General features: G+C 46.6%; 1 protein-coding gene across 1 annotated transcript; it reads right to left on the reverse strand.

The window, feature by feature from the left end:
- Window positions 1–1632: 1632 nt before the first annotated feature.
- Window positions 1633–18072, reverse strand: TMEM120B (transmembrane protein 120B). The gene is made up of 12 exons (XM_062589916.1): window positions 17957–18072; window positions 15203–15321; window positions 13133–13249; window positions 11833–11892; window positions 11078–11173; window positions 9967–10056; window positions 6676–6741; window positions 5652–5713; window positions 5384–5476; window positions 4803–4867; window positions 4553–4621; window positions 1633–3129 (listed from the first exon to the last, which is right to left on the reverse strand). Exons 1-12 carry the CDS (start codon window positions 18023–18025, stop codon window positions 3016–3018), a joined length of 1020 nt encoding a protein of 339 aa, XP_062445900.1. The 5' UTR covers window positions 18026–18072; the 3' UTR covers window positions 1633–3015.
- Between the last annotated feature and the right edge of the window lie 2229 nt (window positions 18073–20301).

Here is a 20301-nt window from a genome sequence, read left to right on the forward strand (position 1 = left end):
CAATGAGTTCTGAGATCCACTGTAAACTGCAATGAACAGTGACTGCTACTATCTTAATTAGCTTTTTTCCTTCTGGAAATTAGTTGTGGTACATTTTAGCTACAATTTATTGCCTTAGCTAACTAAATTTAAGCAGAAAAGCTAGAAAGGTCACTCCTCTCAGAAGAACTGATGTTAGAGCAGCACATTAAAAGAGGACAGGAATTCTTTTTGAAAAGATTAATATAGAACCTAATTTACTCAGTGGCAGTGAACTGAGTTAGCCTCAAGCTGTCCCCTAGACTGCACAGGCAAAGCGGCCGCTCCTTTTTCATTGCACCAGTGTTGCAGAGCTGCTCCTTTAGAGGACTCCTTGCAAGGCCTGCTGTCATAAGAGAAAGTGTTACTCATCACTGTATATATATCAGTTGCTCCAATTCAGAAATGAGTATCACGGGAAATATTTAATCTACAGCACTGAAAGTTAGAAACATTTGAAGCAGGTACTCTGTGCAATATAAAGTCAGTTTTACAATAAAATCCTGCAATTTATTTAATACATGACAGATGCACATATGGGTGCATGCTAGGGGCAGAGAAATACTTAGCTGGACAACTCCTGTTCATAGCTGAAGAAAGTCTCTATTACTGTAAAATAAACTCTCCCTGTGCGATGGTGTCTGTTGTCTGTTGAAGGACATTGGTTTCTCCCACTGAACAACCTAACACCTGTGCTTCAAATCTCAGTTCTTTTGCACAGAGTCATACAGCAAGATCTCAGATTTCAGGAGCAATTGCTAGTTTGTAGCCATCATGAACTAAACCGGGGGGGGGGGGGGGGGGGGGGGGGGAGGTTTCTGCAGTACAGGTGATGGTAGTGAAAGTTTTCTGCATGAGGCAAATGACTGCTCATCTTAAGCAAGAATATAAGACTTAAAACGGTAAGAAAGTACAATCTTTTGCCAGTAAGTTTTGGCAATGTATGCTAGGATTTTCACTACTAGACCAAACACCTGCAAGTTTAGCCAGGTAGCTGTAGATCATATTGGTTCAGAGCAACTTTGTCCTCTACTGGTGAAAAACCCTGCTTTGGAGCGAGCCATCATTCTTCTTGCACATGTGGGATAGAAGATTTCAAGGAAGATATGTTTGTTTTTTCCCCCCAACTTGTTTCAAGTTAAAGTTTGTGAATCCCTGTGAGCTTAAAATGGAAAATGAGAACAAAATATATGGCACACTATTAGTCTGTGCACCTCTGACAACTACAGAAAAAGCCTCAGTTTCAGGAACAGTGCTCTTTCGCCATGGAAAGACATTTGTCACTAAAAGATAATAGAACCATGTGTCACCTTACCCAGCCAGTAATTGAAACACATTAACAGAAAGTTACTGCACTTGCACTCAGTTCCATGGCTGGAATCTTTCCTTGTTTCTATAACCCGAGTCTCATACTGCAGAATCCACTTAAGTACTTACCATGCACAGAGTTCCCTCATCCCTGGAGCACCAGTTCCACTGTTGGGATCCAGCAGGTTCCAGCATTACTCTCGAAAGAAGAGTTTACATTTCATAAATGGAGAGTTCCAAAAGACTCATAGGGTGTGCAAAAGTCAAGAATTAATGTAGAAAGATACAGCCCAGCTAGTGCGAAACTTGTTCAAAATACGCAAATTGAAATTTATTGTTCATGCCCACAGGACAGCAACACTGTAAAGGTAATTTTGCTAGCCTTGCAGCAACAAAATAGTTGATGAAACCATTTAAATTCTATAGTGCATATATATTTCTTTGTGAGCACTCTTACTGGGAGAAGGGCAGAACTTTCCAATCGTGTTCACCAAAGCCATTTGCCCAATCCAGACATTGTGCTAGCACAAAGAACTATTTTTTGAAGTTGAGAAATACGCTGCATAAAGCAGCTCACCATACTGAAACTGAGTTTAGGAGGTATAGATGTTAAAACATCTGAACGAACTGTATTTGAGTGAGTAAATTTAAGTTCAAGAAGCACAAGGAGTTAAGGATGAGTGGTTTTTTTCCTCAGCCAGTGTTTACCTTCTCTTAACTCTGGCCAACTTGATATCCCACAACAGCAAAAGCACAGTATCTAAAGGAAGTATTTAATACTTATGCTTAGTCTGTCTTCACCACCTTTCCAGAATGGCACTGGGAGCAAAAAATATTGAAAGCAGGAACTGAAAGGCAGTGGCTACTGGACCTAATGCCAATGATCAGAGCCATTCTCAGGACAAGCAGAGTCTCAAAAAATCAGTATTCCAACCCAAAGGGCAGTGTGTTTGTTACTAAAAAGGGGCCAAACCAGCTGCACATTATATGACCTATTTCAAGTCTTTTCCAGACCTGGACAGATTACTTGGTCTTTCTGAAAGTGAGCTGACAGATTTCCTTGCCATTTAATAGTTTTGCTTGCTGTTTTTTGTTGTTGTTTTTAGAGAATTTCTCCTCATTAAATAGCTTTTTTAAAAGTGTAAATAGCAGCAGTATGGTTCAAAGATGGTGGGTTCCCCCCCTCCCCCGTATACACAGGTTAATATTGCCACTGAAAATATGCCTTAAACAAATGCCTTTAAAAACAGCATTTGGTCTGTATTACTGATCGACCTTGAGCGTTTTATAAAGCTTTGCAAATCCAATACCCAGAATTTAAATAATAAAACTGGAGAGGAAAGCATGAGAGATCATTCCAAAACTGGAATTACAGTAGATCCCACATTCTCGCAATACTGGCACTCCCTCTGGCAGGTGCATGCTGCTGTATATACAGAAAAACCAAAAGCAAACATGTTTTGTATTAAATACACATAAATAGCAGAACTGTGGACTGGAGAGCCATGCTTGCATAATACTGAGTCTGTGCTGGAAGGGTTCATATCCTTCGCCAAACACGGACGATTCCTTCCAGGACCTCTTCACAGTGCAGCTGCAGTTCAACAGGTTCAGTCCGAACACCAAGCGCCTGCTGCAGGCGGAGGGAAGATGAGCTCTCACGTCAGCATCCTTCACGTGGCCGTTGGTTCACAGCTTCTTCATTTTGTCTTTGTTTTTCTGGAATTTAGTGTGCACCACTTTGAGAGTTGTGAGGAAGTTCCCGAGAAAGAGCAGCAGAAATGTCAAAGCCAACACAAAAACCTGAAGAGGGGAAAAAAGGACAAACATCAGTGAGCTAATTCTGTTTCAAGGGTTTTGTGTGTTTTAACTATGGCAACAGGTAAAGGGAAATGGAGCCGCTTGCACGGAGAAGTCGGGTCAGAAGCAGACTTAGTACTAAGCAGGGTCTGTGTGGGCATTAAAACCCTGCCCTACTAGAACACCTGCGTAGGACAGGTCTGCTTCAGAGGGCTCCTCCCCTTGCCCTGTATGATATAACTTAGGCCTTATCTATGTCTCCCTGCCCCAATTTCTGATGCTTCCTTCTGTAGCCAGCATTACCTGTGTCATATAGGTGAAATGTGAAGGGGCAAGTTTACCACTGTATATTTGCCCCAAGAGAATTCAGAGAGGAAAGCCTGTTGCCATTTCACTCCGCACATGCACAAGGGGTCAGAGGAATTGGGGCGGGGGTAGCATTTCAGCAGCCTGTAAGTGAGCCCAGATAGGGTTTGGCTGGCAAGTCCTAGGATCCATTAGTTCATGAGGAGAGAAGATCATACAAGAACATGTGCCCACACGTTTAGTTTTGCGAGTTAACAGGGAAATTTTATCACGACCATCTAAGCAGTGTTTGCTGTTTTCTAAGTGTTACAACAGGGGCTGCCTATGGGTTTTTTAAAATCATCGCCATTCAACACCTTTGGACACTTTCAGCCACTAAAGTCCAATCGTTGGGAAGCCAATGGATCAGCATTATGCTACAGGCACTCTCACCTAACAGCAGTGGCACGCACATTCATGAGAAGCCGTGTTCCTCCTTTTGTGCCAGTGAACAAAGTGAAGCAGGTGACAAACTACAGCAAGATCTGACCTAAGTAAAGAATATCAGATTGCCTGCACCGGTGCCCATATGACATGGTCGTACATATCACTGCCTGCGACCAGTCTGAATCTACAGAAGTAAGAGGATAGTGGGAAAAGGGACAGACATGTTTGATGGTGACAGTGAATAGGAAAATAAGTAGAAGGAGCTCTAAAAGTAGGGTAAAGTAGACAATGTATTTTTGATCTGATTCATTGGTATAAATTTGTGTGTGTAACCCATGGTTTAGCTGTAAAAATAACCAGCAACACAGCAGTCATTGCTATTACACGTCAGCATATATGAACACTATGCTGGGATATTTACCCAAATGTGTTTTCTTTCCCCTAGACCTTCTGCCTTTGATTTTGTGTAGTTATCTAAGGGTGTGATTTTTCCTACAGTAACTCAACTTGATTTTAAAGAGCTGACATATCTTAAGTTCCACTGTACAGGCACTGTGCCAGATGATATTGAGGTATTTAGATGGGCTTATCTTTAAGATACCCAAATACCTTTAAGGATCTCATTTAAATAATATTATTAATAATAATAAATGCCCCTGACACTATGTTTTTTCTAAGCAGAACCAACACCCACCTGCCATTCTTTGCATTCCTTATGTCTTGACAATCCAAAAAGTGTGATTGCATTATACAGCTGCCAGAACTAAAAAGAAAAGAAGCAATTTCATTACTAGCAAAACTTAAAAACATTTGCTACAGGTACATGCGATTCAAAGACAACCTCCTCACTGCTGTGCGGCAGTCACGGCAAAACCAGCAGACTCACTCTAGTGCCTGGGTACATGAAGTGAAGCTGAATGAAGGGACTGGACTGCCCAACTTACATGCCCAAAGAACAAGAAGGGAAGGAGGAACGTCAGCCCCCGCCACATCCAGGACTGAAATCCTTCTGCAAAAGGTTAAGAGAAGATGCACAGAGTGAGCACAAGAGAGCCAGGGGCTGCCCCCAAGAGGCAGATCCAAAGCTGCATCTTGTCCCCTTTGCAAAATATCCCCCAGTTTCTTCACATGCACATCGGGACCAGCTCTCCCCAGCCAGGTCACTATCTACGATCAGTTCCCCCAACCTGCTCACCTAAGGACTATTCCTGTCCTGCTCAGCTATAACCAACTAGCTTAAAATAAACACTTGAAGGTGTGGTAATGGGAGGAAGATGAAGATGGGGATGAAAAACACCCCACATTTACCTCGAGCAGGCCTGACAGGGACCACAGCCCTCTGCTTCTAACCTCACTCATCTTCCTGCGTTAGGACAAAGATGGCCGGGCAGGGGAAATCAAAGCTATGCAGAGGAAGTGTTCCTTGCTCTTTGAAGGCCACAAAGCCCACCCTGTATCACTGTGTTAAAACCTGTTTGCTTAACATAACAAAGTCTTGCAAACTGAGTATTGCAGAAAACCTCACCCACTGTAAGGTCCAAGTGGTTTCTCTCTCCCAAAGCACGGAGTCTATATAGACAACCCCTCTGATAGTAATATTGGAGGAATTGAACACAACCTGGAGAATAAGAGAAAAATATAAATATTGCTTTGGCTATTCAGAAGAATTAAAAATGTATCAAACTAGCTTAACACATCTAAAAATGTTCAACTATTCTTTATACTTGCATTTGTATATTTTCAGTGGTTTTATATTTATACAGTTTAAGACTGAATTATCAAGATATACTCACTCTGAAATATTGAAAACGCTAAAAATTGACTGCGAAACATTTGATACATGAGTCCATCTGGCCTAAAAGCAAAACACAAAAGTTCATTCATTTGATTAAAATATATATACATTACACAGTGCCTTTCCCTTGTCAGTCAAGCCTGATTCCTTTAGCAAACGAAGCAAGCTGCTGGTTTCCAGCCCGCTCCACCCCATACAGAGCCTAGAACGGGTGCTACAGCCACATATAGGAATCAGGAATCCTGTGCTGGAGCAAATCATCTGATTAGGCTTCCCCTCTCCAGCACACCTGAATGCTGCCTCCTCTTACTAGTTTGTTTATAGCAGTTTTCTACAGGCAGCAATCGAAGCTGTTCAGCAGCATCTGCATCAAGAATCAAAGTGGTGGAGGCAAGGGAAGTGTTGTTGCACTCCTCATCCTAAAGGTAATTTGGGACATACAGAGTACAAGCAACCTTCCACTCCAGCCACTGTATGACTCCCTCAGACTAAAAATTAGAAACACTTGTTTGTTGATTTTAAGTAATTTTTAATCAGTCCATACCAAACAAAGTTGGAACGGATTGTATGGCCACCCTGTGCGGGGTGTGTTGGGTTTTTTGATAAATAGTACTGTCCATTTGAGCATAACTTGAGTCTTTTGCTTTATACTTTATTTATAATCTGAATTCAATAACAGCACTGAGCAGAGTTCATTTGCTGTCATTTTCCCACTAAAGCAAAATGCTGCTTTGCTCAGTTCTTTATGCAGAGACTGAAACTGGGAGATGTGCAGAGATTTTGGTACCATCACTGCAACTAAGTTCTGTGGGGTTGTTTTTGTCAGGGTTTTTGTTTGTTTGCTTAAGCTAGCTTTGTAAACACAAGCTTATACACTGTTGTATTTAGCATTCCAAACAGCAGTAATATCAGACAAATATTAAGGCAGGTGCCAGCATAGACACAATTACATGGTCACAGCAGAACAAAGTGCTCAGACAATGCTGTTTGAAGCACCTACCAGCAGACAAGAAAAAACTCACCATGTTAACATCACCCCAGACAAAAACGTGGAGACATAGTGATGAGACACCCACCAGCCTTTGATCCTGCACAGAAAAAAAGAAAAAGAAAGAAAGGCAACAGTTAGAAGGAAAACATGGATCTCAATATTGAAAGTTTGACTTTAAAGATGAAGAACAATCCTACAGATAGGGATTGTGAGTAGGACAAAACAGGTGGCTCAACTCTTAAAAAGCAAAAAAATGGCCTGGTCAGTACCAAAGGAAAAGAGTTTCCAAGAAACCATTAGGAGGCAGCAAATTCGTTAACATACAGCACAGAGGCGCGGAGGAGAAAGCTGCAGAAGCCTGACTGGTCACAGCACCGCACGGTGAGAGCGCAGGGCCAGCGCAGGCAGGGAATCGTGCCCGTCCCAGCAGGGGCTGCAGGGAAGCCCGGCTGCCTTTCTTCCTCCCCCCAGGAAGGGCCCCGCAGCCCTTCCCCAGTGCCACCAACCACCTGCTGGGGCAGAGATCTCCTGCTGCCCTGCTCCGAGCCTCCACTTGCCCCAGAGCGCGGGGGGTTGCTTTGAGCTCAAGGCGCCCCAGGGAAAGCCAGATGTGAGCGGGCTGATGAGACAGGAAACCAAGAATGCTGTTGAGAACGGGCACGAGCACAGATTAGATAGGACCAGCACGGGCGGTCACGGGAACCCTTGGCACCCGCGTGCCCCTCTCCTCCTCGAGGGCACGATGCAGCAGCTTGTCCGCCAACGTGAGACCTGCCTCAGAGGGAACAATCTGCAGCTCTACCCAGAAAGCAAGTTTCACCCGCTCTGTGAGTAGCCAGCAGTCACCAAACCCAAGCACAGGGAGATGGGCCCCAGACTGCAGTTGGGTATCTCCCTCCAACATCCAGCTGCCAGCAAATGCCTGCTGCAAGAGCTTCTGCACAGCCCCACGAGGCCTCACTCACAAGGGACATCAGTGAAAGCAGAGTCAAGGGGAAAAAAAAATCTCAGCATCAACCAAGCCACTCTCTCACGCCTTTTTTTTTTTTTTTTTTAAACTGGTACTGTACAGAATCACATCAGCTGTGAGTGAAGGAAACGTGCGGGATAAGCAAGCGCAAGGCAGCGGCACAGGGAGCCAGTCTGCCTCTGCCAGAAGAGCTGCGACCCACTGCAACTGCGTCCCAGGAGAGGGGTTTGTGCAAGGCGCCATATCCTAAGAAGGTTTAATTAGGGGCTACAAACCCACAACTGCTGAAGGGAAGCTCAGGACGCAACCCAAACGGGTCTCACATGAAACCAGGGGACTTTCTAGCACAGATAAAGAGCAGCCACCATGGCATGAGTTATCACAATGACTAACGATGCTCAAGTTCCGGCCCACACACCCTTCCTTTCCATGCCATGCAAATAAGTGAAGTTTCAAAGCCCTTTTTATTAGGTGATTGCTTCTTTCAAGTATGAACACTGCAGAAAGCTCAGAAACTTAAACCACAGCAAACAAAGACAAATGAAGGACAATCAAGAAGCGAAGAACTATCCCAGGAGTAGCACTGCATTAGAAACCAAGCCAACATGACGGGTTAATTTGGGGTGTTTCAGACCAAACGTATTGAGCCTCAAACTCTGAGACAGTGTTGAGTCACTAGTAATCCTGCAACCCACATCAATGGCTGTGATGCATCTAGGCCCAGAATTCTCTTTGCTGATCTCTCAGGCAAGCTCTTAACACCCGTGCTTTGGGTGCTTCTGCAACAAAATACGCAACCCCTTTTCCCTTGTGTCTTGCAGAGTTCACACATTTTGGTTTTCACATGCCCTTCCAGCGCCGAGTTCCCCGAAGAGCAGGCAGCAGGGTGATGCCGCCTATCCCCAGCACTGTATCTACCAGGAAGCCGTGCAAGCTGCGCACAGTGCTGAGAGACTCCTGGCAACCTTCAGAAAGCCTTCTGGATCGTTTCCTCCTTGCTGTCACCTTCCCTGAATGAATCCTCCCAACTGCGATTCAAGGAGATTCTGGATGAAACCACCAGCACACACCTCTTTCAGAGGCAGAAGTGACCAGCTGAAATAAGGAGCCCTCAGCTGCTCCAGCCGATCGCCAGGCCATGCTGAAGCGATGCACACACTCACCATTAGCACTTAATTAGGAGAACATTGCTGACAACACTGATTTCTGCCACTACCGTGAGTGCCGGTCTGCCCCTGTACAAGCTCAATTACAAGGGAGCGTGCAAGTCATCCGGTTCCCCAGAGCAGCATTTGCTGCGCGGGAGCGAGTAGAAAGCTGAGCTAACACGATGTTGTCTGTTCAAAAGGCAGCAAATGAGACAAGTTAGAAGCCCAATTAATTAATGTAATAGGGAGCTGCAAACATTGCAGCAGCAGCCACTCACCCAGCAGCAAACCAACATGCAAACTCGTGCTCGGTAAGAGACATGGCAATTGCTGCCTTTTACCCAGCCAGGTGCTATGCCAGCCTGTCTGGACAACGTGACCTTGAGACATGCAACCATCATCCTAGGATCTTTCTGCTGTAATAACATTGTGGGCACACGTAAAAACCCAGTACATTGGCGCTGAGCTTTGCGGCTCAGACAAGGATGTGACTGGAACTGAGACTGAAAACTCCTAATAACACCAGCTGAGCCTGGAAGCAATTCAGGATACTCCTACTGAAGGTGTCATGAAAAGGAAAGTGAGAGCAAGGCTTAGGGATCATCTTTTACTTCTCACGGGGTTTTACTTGCATTCTTAGCTCTTTATAAAATTATCTCCCTCTGAACCGCCAATTTTCCCTTGACATAACTGTAATTTAGTCAAGCACTTCAGAACATGCTGCAGCAACCTCAGGAGTGGTCACGCTAACCACATGGCGTAATGCAGATGTTAACTTAGCTTCTACTTCCTTTTTCTACTGGGAAATCAGTTTACGTATGCATTCACACAGACACGCACTGCTACAGTCAAAGAAAGGCATAAAGCTAGTACCACAGGCTAGTTGTTTTGCTGAACACGCACACTTTTATATTCCAGACCACATCTGCAACTAACCTGTAGCTACCAAAAACATTCAACACTTTGGATCAAGAGAGTATGGACTTTTCAGAAAGTGCATCTTCTCCTCCCTTCCCAGATCTCAGGTGGCCACACATGCCTTTGGAAGTGAACGGAGAAAGGGTCGGAGACAACAGACCCTGTAGAGAAGGGTCATCATCTCAGATTTTCTGGGCTTCAATACCAAACCAAATCCACTTTTGTTGCTTGTTTTTCTTTTAAGGACATTTCATATTTTAAATAGTTTTTGCAGATTGCATGGTACCTTGATCCATTGCTAATGAGAATGCTTTCCCGTATCGTCAGCGTGCAGTAATACCACACTAATAGAAAGTTAAACACTTCATCTGTCACCCTGTCAAAGTAAAAAAAAAAAATCTTGTTAATTATAAACAGACATTTAAAAATCCCTATTCTTCCTCCCTTCCTCCAAGGGACAGGGGGAATGAAAACCCGCCCAAGCGAGACCAGAGACAAAGGCCCAGTTCTGAACATCTTTAACCCACATGCAGAACTGCACACACCAGCAACCCTGCCAGGCTCAAAGCCTGTTACTCTGTGAAGTGCCCCATGATATAACACTGAAGATCTTGAGCTGATAAGCAGGTATGTACAGATGACATTAATTCCTTCTGAAGGAGAGAAAGCACCATGGAAGCAGCAGCTGATCCAATTTAGAGAGGCATTTCCAGGCTAATTCAATGAGGAGGTTCAATGAGATCTATATAAATCCAATCAACTAAAATAGCAGAAGAGCATTACACTCGAAGGGTGGGGGGGAGCTTTTATTTTACCATTTGCAAGTGCCTGTAGCCACAGGGATTCTGGGCAGCCTTTTTATATGGCAATGTGTTTGCATGGTACAATTCTGCATTCATCCCAGACCCAAGGAGACCCTGATAAAAGGGTCAGGCTTCAAGACTTATGTCATTTTTTAAACAAAGCTTAGTAGTGAAAGCTTGTTGATACTGTGACCTAACATTTCAGATATGAGCATTTGATGCAAATATTCTCATTAGGTGCTTGCAGTCCCAGCCCTGTAGCATGGTGATGATGCCTTTTGGGAAACTATCAGACAACTAGAGAGCAAAACCAACTACTCATTCTCAAGGACACCAAAGCACCACGAAAACTAAAACAGATCAGGAAATAAGATGTTGAGCTTTTCTTAGTCGTAACAGACTCCTAAAATACTTAACACAGGGCCAGGCTACACTGAAGAACAGGCACAGAAGCTCTCCTGCTGGGGTAATGTAACTACTCAAAGCCTAAGCATTGCCCAAGTCTCAGTTTTCAACAAAAGAGGAGAAGAGTTAGTTCAGATTGAGTACATTTTTATTCAGAACACTTGGTTACAACTAAAAGTGCAGGCTTACCTGTAGTTCAGAATAAACCTGCAGGCCAGAGCCCCAAGTAACAAGATTATTGTCAGATAAAGTTTGAACTTTTCATATTCGTCTTTGTAGGCAAACCTGGAACAAAACAATTACAGTGCAGGAAACCTCATGCTTTGTATGGGGTGTTCTACTGGAACGTGACTTTTCTTCTTTCAAGCTAGGCACAAATACAGGTGAAAAAGTATCAGCCCCTCTGCAGCCATGTGCACCCTGCGCTCTCCAAGGCCCCATCTGCACAGCCTTCCCCCAGGACCACAGTCTTCATCCCTACTCCTCTTCCTCCTCACCAAGAAATGGGTGCAGCAGAATAGAAATAAAGCCTTTGTACACTGCAGAAGCAAGAACCCAGCTGAGCAGGAGGATTTGGACTGGTCTAACTGCACTGGAAAGTTTAATGAAAGGAAAAATGTGAACGAGGGAGAGCGAGCGCATGCTGCTCAGGAATCCCAATCACTAGCACATTTCTGCATAACACACTCAGACTTGCCAGTCTCAGGGACAGTTTCTGCTTAACAACACTGAGAAAACCAGCTGATGGGGGTGAATGGCAGCATGTTGCCTGCAAGGTCTGGGCTGCACAGCCATTATGCTGTAAGACAACTCTGTGACTTAAGTCTGTAAGAGCTGGTTTCTTGGTTAAGTAGCAGCTTTTTTTCCCCCCTAAATTTATATAAAAATCTCTATTTTCTTGAGGCCTGAACACCTCAAACAATGCTAGAAAAATGCTCACTTACTTTGCTTGGTTACTCAGAAGAGTTACATTCACATTTCCCAGCACCAGATTTAAGTACAAACTGGAAGACAAAAAACAAGAGACCCACATAAGTCTGTTTTATTTGGACACAACAAAACAAGGCAGATTAGTTTTGAAGAGACTGTCATACTTGACTAAGCTACATTTTGCTCTAGGCTTTTAATTAAAGCACATTAGAGATACAAAGTACAGAAGAGGGCTTAAAGGTAGAAGGCTCCCCACAAACTCCTTCACCAGGGCTGTCTTCAGCCTGTGCTCACTTGCACAGCATTTTCATCAGCATTTCAAAGAAATGAGAGAAAAATTACTTTTCTTGGTTTCTCTTATGTGTTTTGGTCTAAGAGTAAGAAGCAGTGTGTTTACAGAAAGAGAAAAAGCAAAAAAAAAGAAAAAAAAAACCCTAAAAAAATGGATGAAAAGATTCTGACAGACAGCTCCCCCTGCAAGCAGCAGCTCACAGTCCCACGTGGAAATGTTTCAGCCACTACAGCACACAGATGCCAGGTGCTGCACAGGAGAGCTTGTGCGAATATATGAAAGACCAAACCTCTGCGTTAGCAGTTACGGCTGCCTGGCTCGTGGGCAGCCCTCTCTTCTGCTCCACCTTTCCTCCCGACTCGACCCCCTTGGACTGCTGCAACGCACCAGCCACGCCACTGTGGTCCCTTACATCTAGCAGTTTATCCCCACTTCACAGCATTTCCACCCAACGAGCCCTGCTCACCATAGACACTGAAAAAGCCAACTGGAGTAAATGTTAGGGCAGGAAGGGGGAAACAAACCAAGGGCAAAAGAACCAAGTCATTTGGCCCAGGTTACTCTGCAAACGGCATCAACATCTCCTGTTTTCCAGCGGTATACAGCATTCGACAACTGAAAGAAACCTGTCCTAGCAACCTGACTTGAAGCAAAGTACAAATTTGAAGTCAGCCGAATACACTATTTAAAAGTGAAACACAAAACTCTTGTGCTGATTTAGTCTTTAAAAAATTAGCACAGGAAAGCATTATAATGTGAAACACTTAATTGCGTGATCTCTCACCAACGCAGATTTTCTTTTAACAAGAAAACTTGTCTCTGCCTACACAGAGTACATTTACACACACTTCTAGCTAGTGAATTTTATGTACAACTGACACAGCAACTCAGCAAGAGATTTATGATTAATCTAGTTTTACATTTATTTCTTCAGTACACATAATCCTTTGGGAACACCACCGCTGTGAGTATTTAAAAATCAGTTTTCTCAGAGCACGCGCCTGTTCTGACAAAGCACATACCCATTCTTCTTTGGCAAGTAGGCTTCCATGTCAAAGAAAACATTTTGCCTCTCTTTGATCTGGCTGCTGATTTGCTGTATGAGAACAAATTCTTCAGGACTAGCTCTGGGTTTGCACCTGCAAGAACACAGAAACAAAATCTTCCCATTTACATTTTTACCTCCTTTTTATTTAAAATATAACATTGCCATAAAAATCTATGCTTTAAAAAGCTTACTATGTAAGCTGATCCCATTGTGCACATCATTCCCATATTTTCCACCTAAAATCATTGATAAGCCAAGTGGCAATTTGACCGCCTGCTTTATTTCACTGCAGATAATTTAAATCAGCTGGTTTGTAAATAAGCTTCTGGTCATCTTATTGACCAGATTCTTTACTTCTTCCACTGCAAAAGCCATTAGGGCACATTGGAGGGAACTCCCTCCAAATGTTTGTGTGTGGTTTCAGATGCTGCTTTTACAAACTCCAAAGCGATCTGAACTCCCTGTAAGTTGAAAAGCCCAGACCACAAACTCTTCATGAGAGGCCAGCTGAAGACAAAAGATCACTGTACAGCCTTTAAAAAACAAGAAGTGACCTCATGCATCCTACATAGCCACCAGTGAAAGCATGTCAAACTCATTTAAATGAGAGGTTGATTCAGCCCCTGCATAATTAAGGTTGGACAGAGGAAGGTGGGGGAAAGGGATCTTCTGGCTTGCATTTCTCAGTGTGCTGCTTCTCCTGAAACAGGCCATTTTAGGAACAGCAGGCAGCGCAGCCTGGGCATTTCTGAACACCAGCGGTGGTGGATGAGACGAGAGATTTGCAGCAGCTCTGCAACCTTCCCCAAACACAGCTGTTCCACACAAAGCTGCACATTTACATCTACAAGAGGGACTAGAAAGAATACACGCGTGCTGATGTCCGCAGTAACAGGCTCTACGAAGTCTCCAAAACCGGTCACCACAGAGAAGCCACTGCCGAGCATGGTGCAAGCAAGGGCTGCGGGGAGCAGAGATGTCCGCTCGCAACCACCCTCGGCTGTCCCAGGGGGACTCCTGAAGTTAATCCCCATTCCCACAGCAAATGCAGAAGTGCAATCAGGACGAGCTGTCAGGGCACAAAACTGACGGGAAACACCGCTCTCCATAGTGTGGAACAGCAGGAAAAGTGGTTGCCTCTTCCTTGGGTACCCATCGCCCAGGCACAGGACAGCAAAAGGGCAGGAAATCTGGCAGCCTGCACAGTGTGGCTGCTCCTCTGAGGACATCACCGATCAATGAGTCACAACTGTCTTCCTGAGCTTACTAGGAGGACCTTAAACATGGTCCTTCCAACAGGGAGCCCTACAAGGCTTTCAATGGATGAGGACATGTTAAGCAATGCAACTCCAACATCTACAGCGGAGCCCGAGGGTCATTTAAAAGTCTCACATCAACTGCCAGGCTCAGCCCTCCAAGAAATTTTTAAACACTGAAGGAAACACGGGGAAAGAGATTGTCCGTAAGTTACGAACAGCCTGGTTACTGAGCTCAAAACTACAGCTACCAAGGGCACAGGTTTGTGGTTGCAGTTCTTTTTTCAAGCTGTAAAAAAAAGGCATAGTTGATGATTTACTTGAAAACTGCAGTTTTACCAATTAATGTAAACCAGAGAACAGCAAAAGCAGAAACTTATGATGTTTGAGCTGATATTTTCAGGCCTGCACACAAGGAATCTAGCCTATGGCTTCCAAAGTTCAGTTGGGCAGCTGAAGGCAGTTCCCTCACGTAAATCAACCCTGGAGTGAGTTACACCTTCAAGAAGCAAACTTTCAGCACAGCTTACAGAGGAAATACGTTCTGACCTAGCAAGACATGTGGAACAGACCAGAGCAGTGCCACCCTGCAGTGTACAGGATCTACTGCAAGGATGCAAATCCATGTAGACTCCAAAGGACTCGCTCAGATCTGGTTCATCTTCCTTTATTTCTAGGACTTTAAATTTCTCAAGGTGGAACAGAATTACTACCATGATACAGACCTCATTTTAAATGCTAAAAATCCAAACAAATCTGTCATTTGGGAAGCAGAATCATCCCCTTACCGTTGCAGGCGGTACTTCAAATCTTTTAACGTCTTCTTCTGTTTCTGTATGGAGCTGCTGCAGGCTGTCTGCAAGCTGGTGACTTCTTCAAGTTTCTGCCTATAAACTTTGTGAGTTTCCTGCAGGAGAAATAGAGCAATTTGTGAGAAACAGCCCTCCACATCACAGATTGCCTTTGCTCCTTAACCTCTGAAGGAAGCAAGCAAACCCACAGGGAAACAACAGGAGCCCAGAGTTTTCCCCAGCTCTTTTCCACATTCGTGTCACTTAATCTTTCCAACAAGCTTTCCCACTCAAGAGCTCCTCGTTCCCGTCCCACCCTATAATGAAATTACGCTCCTGCATTTGATCCCAATCTGTCCTAGTCAAATGGCTGGCCAAATTACGGATCAAGAACTCTGATTTCACAGTCTGATTACACTTGAGAAGAGGAGGAAAGGCAATGAGGAGCCAGAAGGAAAACACAAAAATAACCACACACAGAAACCTCAGTGTTTAGGCAAGTCTCCCAGTCACAGCTGCCATCTCTATTCCAAATACACTCAAGCAATGTAATACACAACATTCTGGTTTAAGCATTTAAACCCTCCCCTCAGTATTAAATGCTCCTTGTGAGAAACGCTTTTATCAGAGCTTGTTTATCCTCTGGAGCCCCAAATCGCTGCTTGACAGGCTGTAATTAGGACACAAACACCAGTTGCTAGCCCATTGAGCAATGTTGCTGGTTTTTATCCCCCTCTCAGCTTGCAGACAAAGCAGGAGACCTCAGAAGGTCTAAGGAGAAGACAGGTGCTGCTGGTGGGGGACATGCCCTGGGGCTGCCCATCCTGGACCTGTGGCTTTACCTCCTCACGCTCCTCAGGGATACATGGGAAGTCAGGTCCTCTATCTTCACCTGGAAGTTCAACATTATCCCTGCTTTAAAAACAGCTTGGTCTTCCGATATCCATATTATTTCAAAAAACGGAGCTTATGGAGTTAGTGCTGAGGAGAGAAAGCTTTGCTGAAACGGCTATCTGCACTGCTGCTTTACCTGTTGGCGCATCTTGGGTAAAGACCACAGAAAATTACAACCTGTTTTCCTAGTACCATCCAGCAGCATACACACAGTGCTGAAACCATACAACCTAAATCCTCGCTCTCCTTCTCATTAAGACCTGGCTGCTCATTATTTACAGGAACGATGCACAACAAGTTTTAGTATCTGATTTAAAAGACTTACTAACCAAAGTAACCGCATGCAGGCGCCAAAGCTCTCATTATTTTGGGATTGGTTTGGTTTCGCTTAGACCAGGAAGGACTTCAGTGGGTTGCACTATAACTCACTCTGCTTCACTAGATCTCACACATCAGAGTCTCTTAACATGCTGGGGGGGCTCTTTACTCCCCCCCCCCCCAAAAAAAATGAAAAAGAAGAAAAGTTATTGGAAATGCAAGCAGTCTGGAAATACAAAACTAGCTAAGAACTGGTAAATTCAACACCTAACCAAAAAAAAAAAACCTTTCAGGATACACTAGTATTTAGAAGATGGCAAAACGCGCTAAGGGAGTTTTGTTCCTCAAGAGATGCGTGATGAACAGGTGCAAAAGGGAGCCAGCGGCAGCTCCGAGAGCTCACAGCCGGAGGCAGCAGGTCACGATGGAGGCAGCAACGTGGGAGAGCTGGAAAACCGAAGGGCCCACGCACCGCCGGGAGCGTTTCTGCTCCCGGAGCAGGAGACGCCGGCCGTCTCCGCGTGCTTGCTGACCAGCTCTGCGGCGCCAGGGCCGTGACCGCCCAGCCTGCAGACAGAAATCACGTTCCCCAACACGCTCATTCAGTCAAAAATCAACAGTTTTCCTCCAAACTAAGGGCAGGCTGAAGCTGAACGCGTAGGCCCCCTACCACGAGCCGCAGAAAGCGGCTCGATAGCCCTTCACGGGTGGGGAAGCTCTCATGCTCGCTTTGCTGGTTCACCTCCAACGGCGACAGCACACTCGCAGCGAGGCCCAGCACCGCTGCAGGATTTATCCCAAATTAGTTATGGATAAGACCACAGCAGCCGGCACTCAGCCCTCGAAGGGCTAACCCCCACCTTGCGTTTGGTTAAAGCAACTCCAAACTGTGTCGCCTAAACTGGTTTTTAATTAAGGCAGTGAGCTAAATCTGGATATCGCACACTTCGTGGCGTGTGTTCTGCTTAAGGGCCTAGAAGAGGCTAACAGCCGAACAGAAGGGGAACAGGAGGTTGTACTTTAACACTAGCCTACGGACTAAGTGCAGGCACGTGGGCACAGGGTCCATTACCCACGGGAAAGGAAGGTTTCCAAGGTAAAAGCCATTTGGGCTGGTGGAGGATGCCAAAGGCTGCTCCACAGAGGCTCATGCCAGAGGCAGCCCCTGCCACTGTGGTGCTGCTGGCCATCCTGCTGGACACAGCCAACCCTCTGGTAGCCCTTGGGTCCTTCCAGCACCCCTCGCCTGGATGCGACCAGGAAGAGGAAGGGCCTCTTGGCACCCTTGGAAGCCCCTCGCTGCAGGAGGTTCCTCCTGGAAGAGCAGCCAGCAGGCAAAGGCAGTGGAAAGCAATGCAATGGCAATGCAAGGCAAGGCAAGACAACGCAAGGCAATGGCAAGCAAAGTCAATGCAATGGCAATGCAACCCAAAGCAGAGCAACACCAAGCAATGCAAAGCAATGCCGCGCAAAGCGCTGCCCACACCGCCGCGGGGACAGCGCGCCGCACGGCCCCGCGCTCCCCCGGCCCCGCCTCACCTGGAGCTGCTGGAACTCCTCCTCCAGCTCCTGCCACTCGCTCCGGCACCGCTCCAGCTGCCCCCGCATGGCGCGCTCCGGCCCGCCCGCACCAGCTCTGCCGGCGGCGGCGGCGCCCGCCCGCACGCCGGCTCGGGGGCCACGTGCGCCCCTGACGTCATCGCGCGGGGCTGGGCGCGACACCCTGGCGGCGCGCGCCGCTGCCCGCTCGCCCCGCCCGGCCCCACCCCCCTCGAGGCGCGAGCTCCCCTCAACGGCCCGTCGGGCCCCGCCCCCCGGGGCGCGAGCTCCCCTCAACGGCCCGCCCGGCCCCGCCCCCTCCGAGACACGAGCTCCCCTCAACGGCCCGCCCGGCCCCGCCCCCTCCGAGACACGAGCTCCCCTCAACGGCCCGCCCGGCCCCGCCCCCTCCGAGACACGAGCTCCCCTCAACGGCCCGCCCGGCCCCGCCCACCCCGAGGCGCGAGCTTCCCTCAACGGCCCGCCCGGCCCCGCCCCCCGAGCCGCGAGTTCCCCTCAACGGCCCGCCCGGCCCCGCCCAGAGGCGTGAGCTCCCCTCAACGGCCCGCCCGGCCCCGCCCCCCCCGAGGCGCGAGCTCCCCTCAACGGCCCGCCCGGCCCCGCCCCCCCCGAGGCGCGAGCTCCCCTCAACGGCCCGCCCGGCCCCGCCCAGAGGCGCGAGCTCCCCTCAACGGCCCGCTCGGCCCCGCTCCCCGAGCCGCGAGCTCCCCTCAACGGCCCCGTCCCGGCCCCGCCCCCCGAGGCGCGAGCTCCCCTCAACGGCCCCGTCCCGGCCCCGCTCCCCGAGTCGCGGGCTCCCCTCAACGGCGCGGCAGGCGCCGTCCCCTGAGGCGCGGGCTCCCCTCAGCAGCCGGCCATCGGCCTCACTCGCCCCCCGGCAGTGTTTCCACGTCCCCCGCCGCGTTGCGCGATAGCCCCCCAGGGCAGCGGGTTGAGCCGCAGGGCTGTGGAGGCTCCTGCACTTTGCAGGTTCCTGCCCCCCTCAGGGACGTTTCTTCACAGAGCTGACCTTGGGGTGGAAGGGGACAGGCGCTGCAGGAGCGATTTATTCCGCTGGGTTTATTCTGGGTCTGGGTGCAGAACAACCTGAGTTGCGAATATCAGAAAATGACAATACAATTTCTGCCCTTTCTTACTAGTACAAATAATAACCCACTTGGCTGCAGGATTGGCCAACTGGGAATGGGCTTTCATGGCTTCTGGGCTCCACAAGCAGGCTAGCACACGGCCCTCACTCCAAAGAGCTTGCGGTGGAAATAACACATCACATACCAAGCAAGTAAAAAAGAGTACAAGGGGCAGGGGAGAAGTGAAACCAAAGTAAAATTTAGTGCAATTCTGTCCTTTTGCAAAGAGTATGTGTAAGAGCCTATTTCCTTATTTCCTTAACTCGGAACAAAAACAAAAAGTGTAAAAAGTTTTCACAGCATGCATGCCATCTCTGGCCATTTTCCAGAGCTATACTAATGTTGTCTGCCTGTTCTATTCCTTTTTTTATTATTATTTTCATATGTATGTGGATGGACACTTGAAATGCAGTGACCCTATTACCTGCCTCAGCTCTTGATTTCCAAAGAAATCTACTCAGAACTTGCAATGGTTGGTGAATTCTGCTAATTTAAGAGCCACTAACCACAGGGACATTTAATTGCTCCTTCTATTCTTCCAATGCTCTTTTCTTCAGGGAGGTTAGAGATTATCCAAAGATCAAATATATGTATATTACGGCAGGCACTGATAATCTTGGAGTACAATAATAAAATAGTGAATGTAGTGTATGATAAGTGTCACAGGAATTTGTTATGTCCATGTTAAAGTTTTCCAAAATTCTAGTTTTGTCCATAATCCTCTGTAACAGGATTTTAGGTTACAGCGGCCTTGCAGATTTTTAAGTTACAGCAAAAAAATATTGCATCTCACATCACAGCTTTAAATCTGCACTGGATATGTGTTAAAAACATTCCAGTTCACCACAAGATTGACATACTCCCTACCAACAAAATATTTTTCCTTCCTGTATGAAAATAACCCCTCCACCTTTGCAGTTGTTCTGTTATCTTAGCTAAATTTATAACAGAACAACTTCTTGCGTTCCTCCACATGAACACAAATGTTTGTTCTCAACAGGATTTGCTCTCCGAAGTTACGTACCACTTTGTGCAAAAACATTTAAACAGTTCTCTAAGCCCTTGAAATCTCTTACAGATGGTATATTAGAGATCAAACACAGGCTGCCCTGCAAGGATGCTTGGGAAGGAAGGTGTGAAAGTGATGGTGTAAAATTTGAGCCCCAAGAACATGCTGCACAGTACTCCAAAGCCTGG

Source organism: Rhea pennata, chromosome 17 (assembly GCF_028389875.1).
Source record: "Rhea pennata isolate bPtePen1 chromosome 17, bPtePen1.pri, whole genome shotgun sequence".
In the NCBI taxonomy this organism is placed as follows: Eukaryota; Metazoa; Chordata; class Aves; order Rheiformes; family Rheidae; genus Rhea; species Rhea pennata.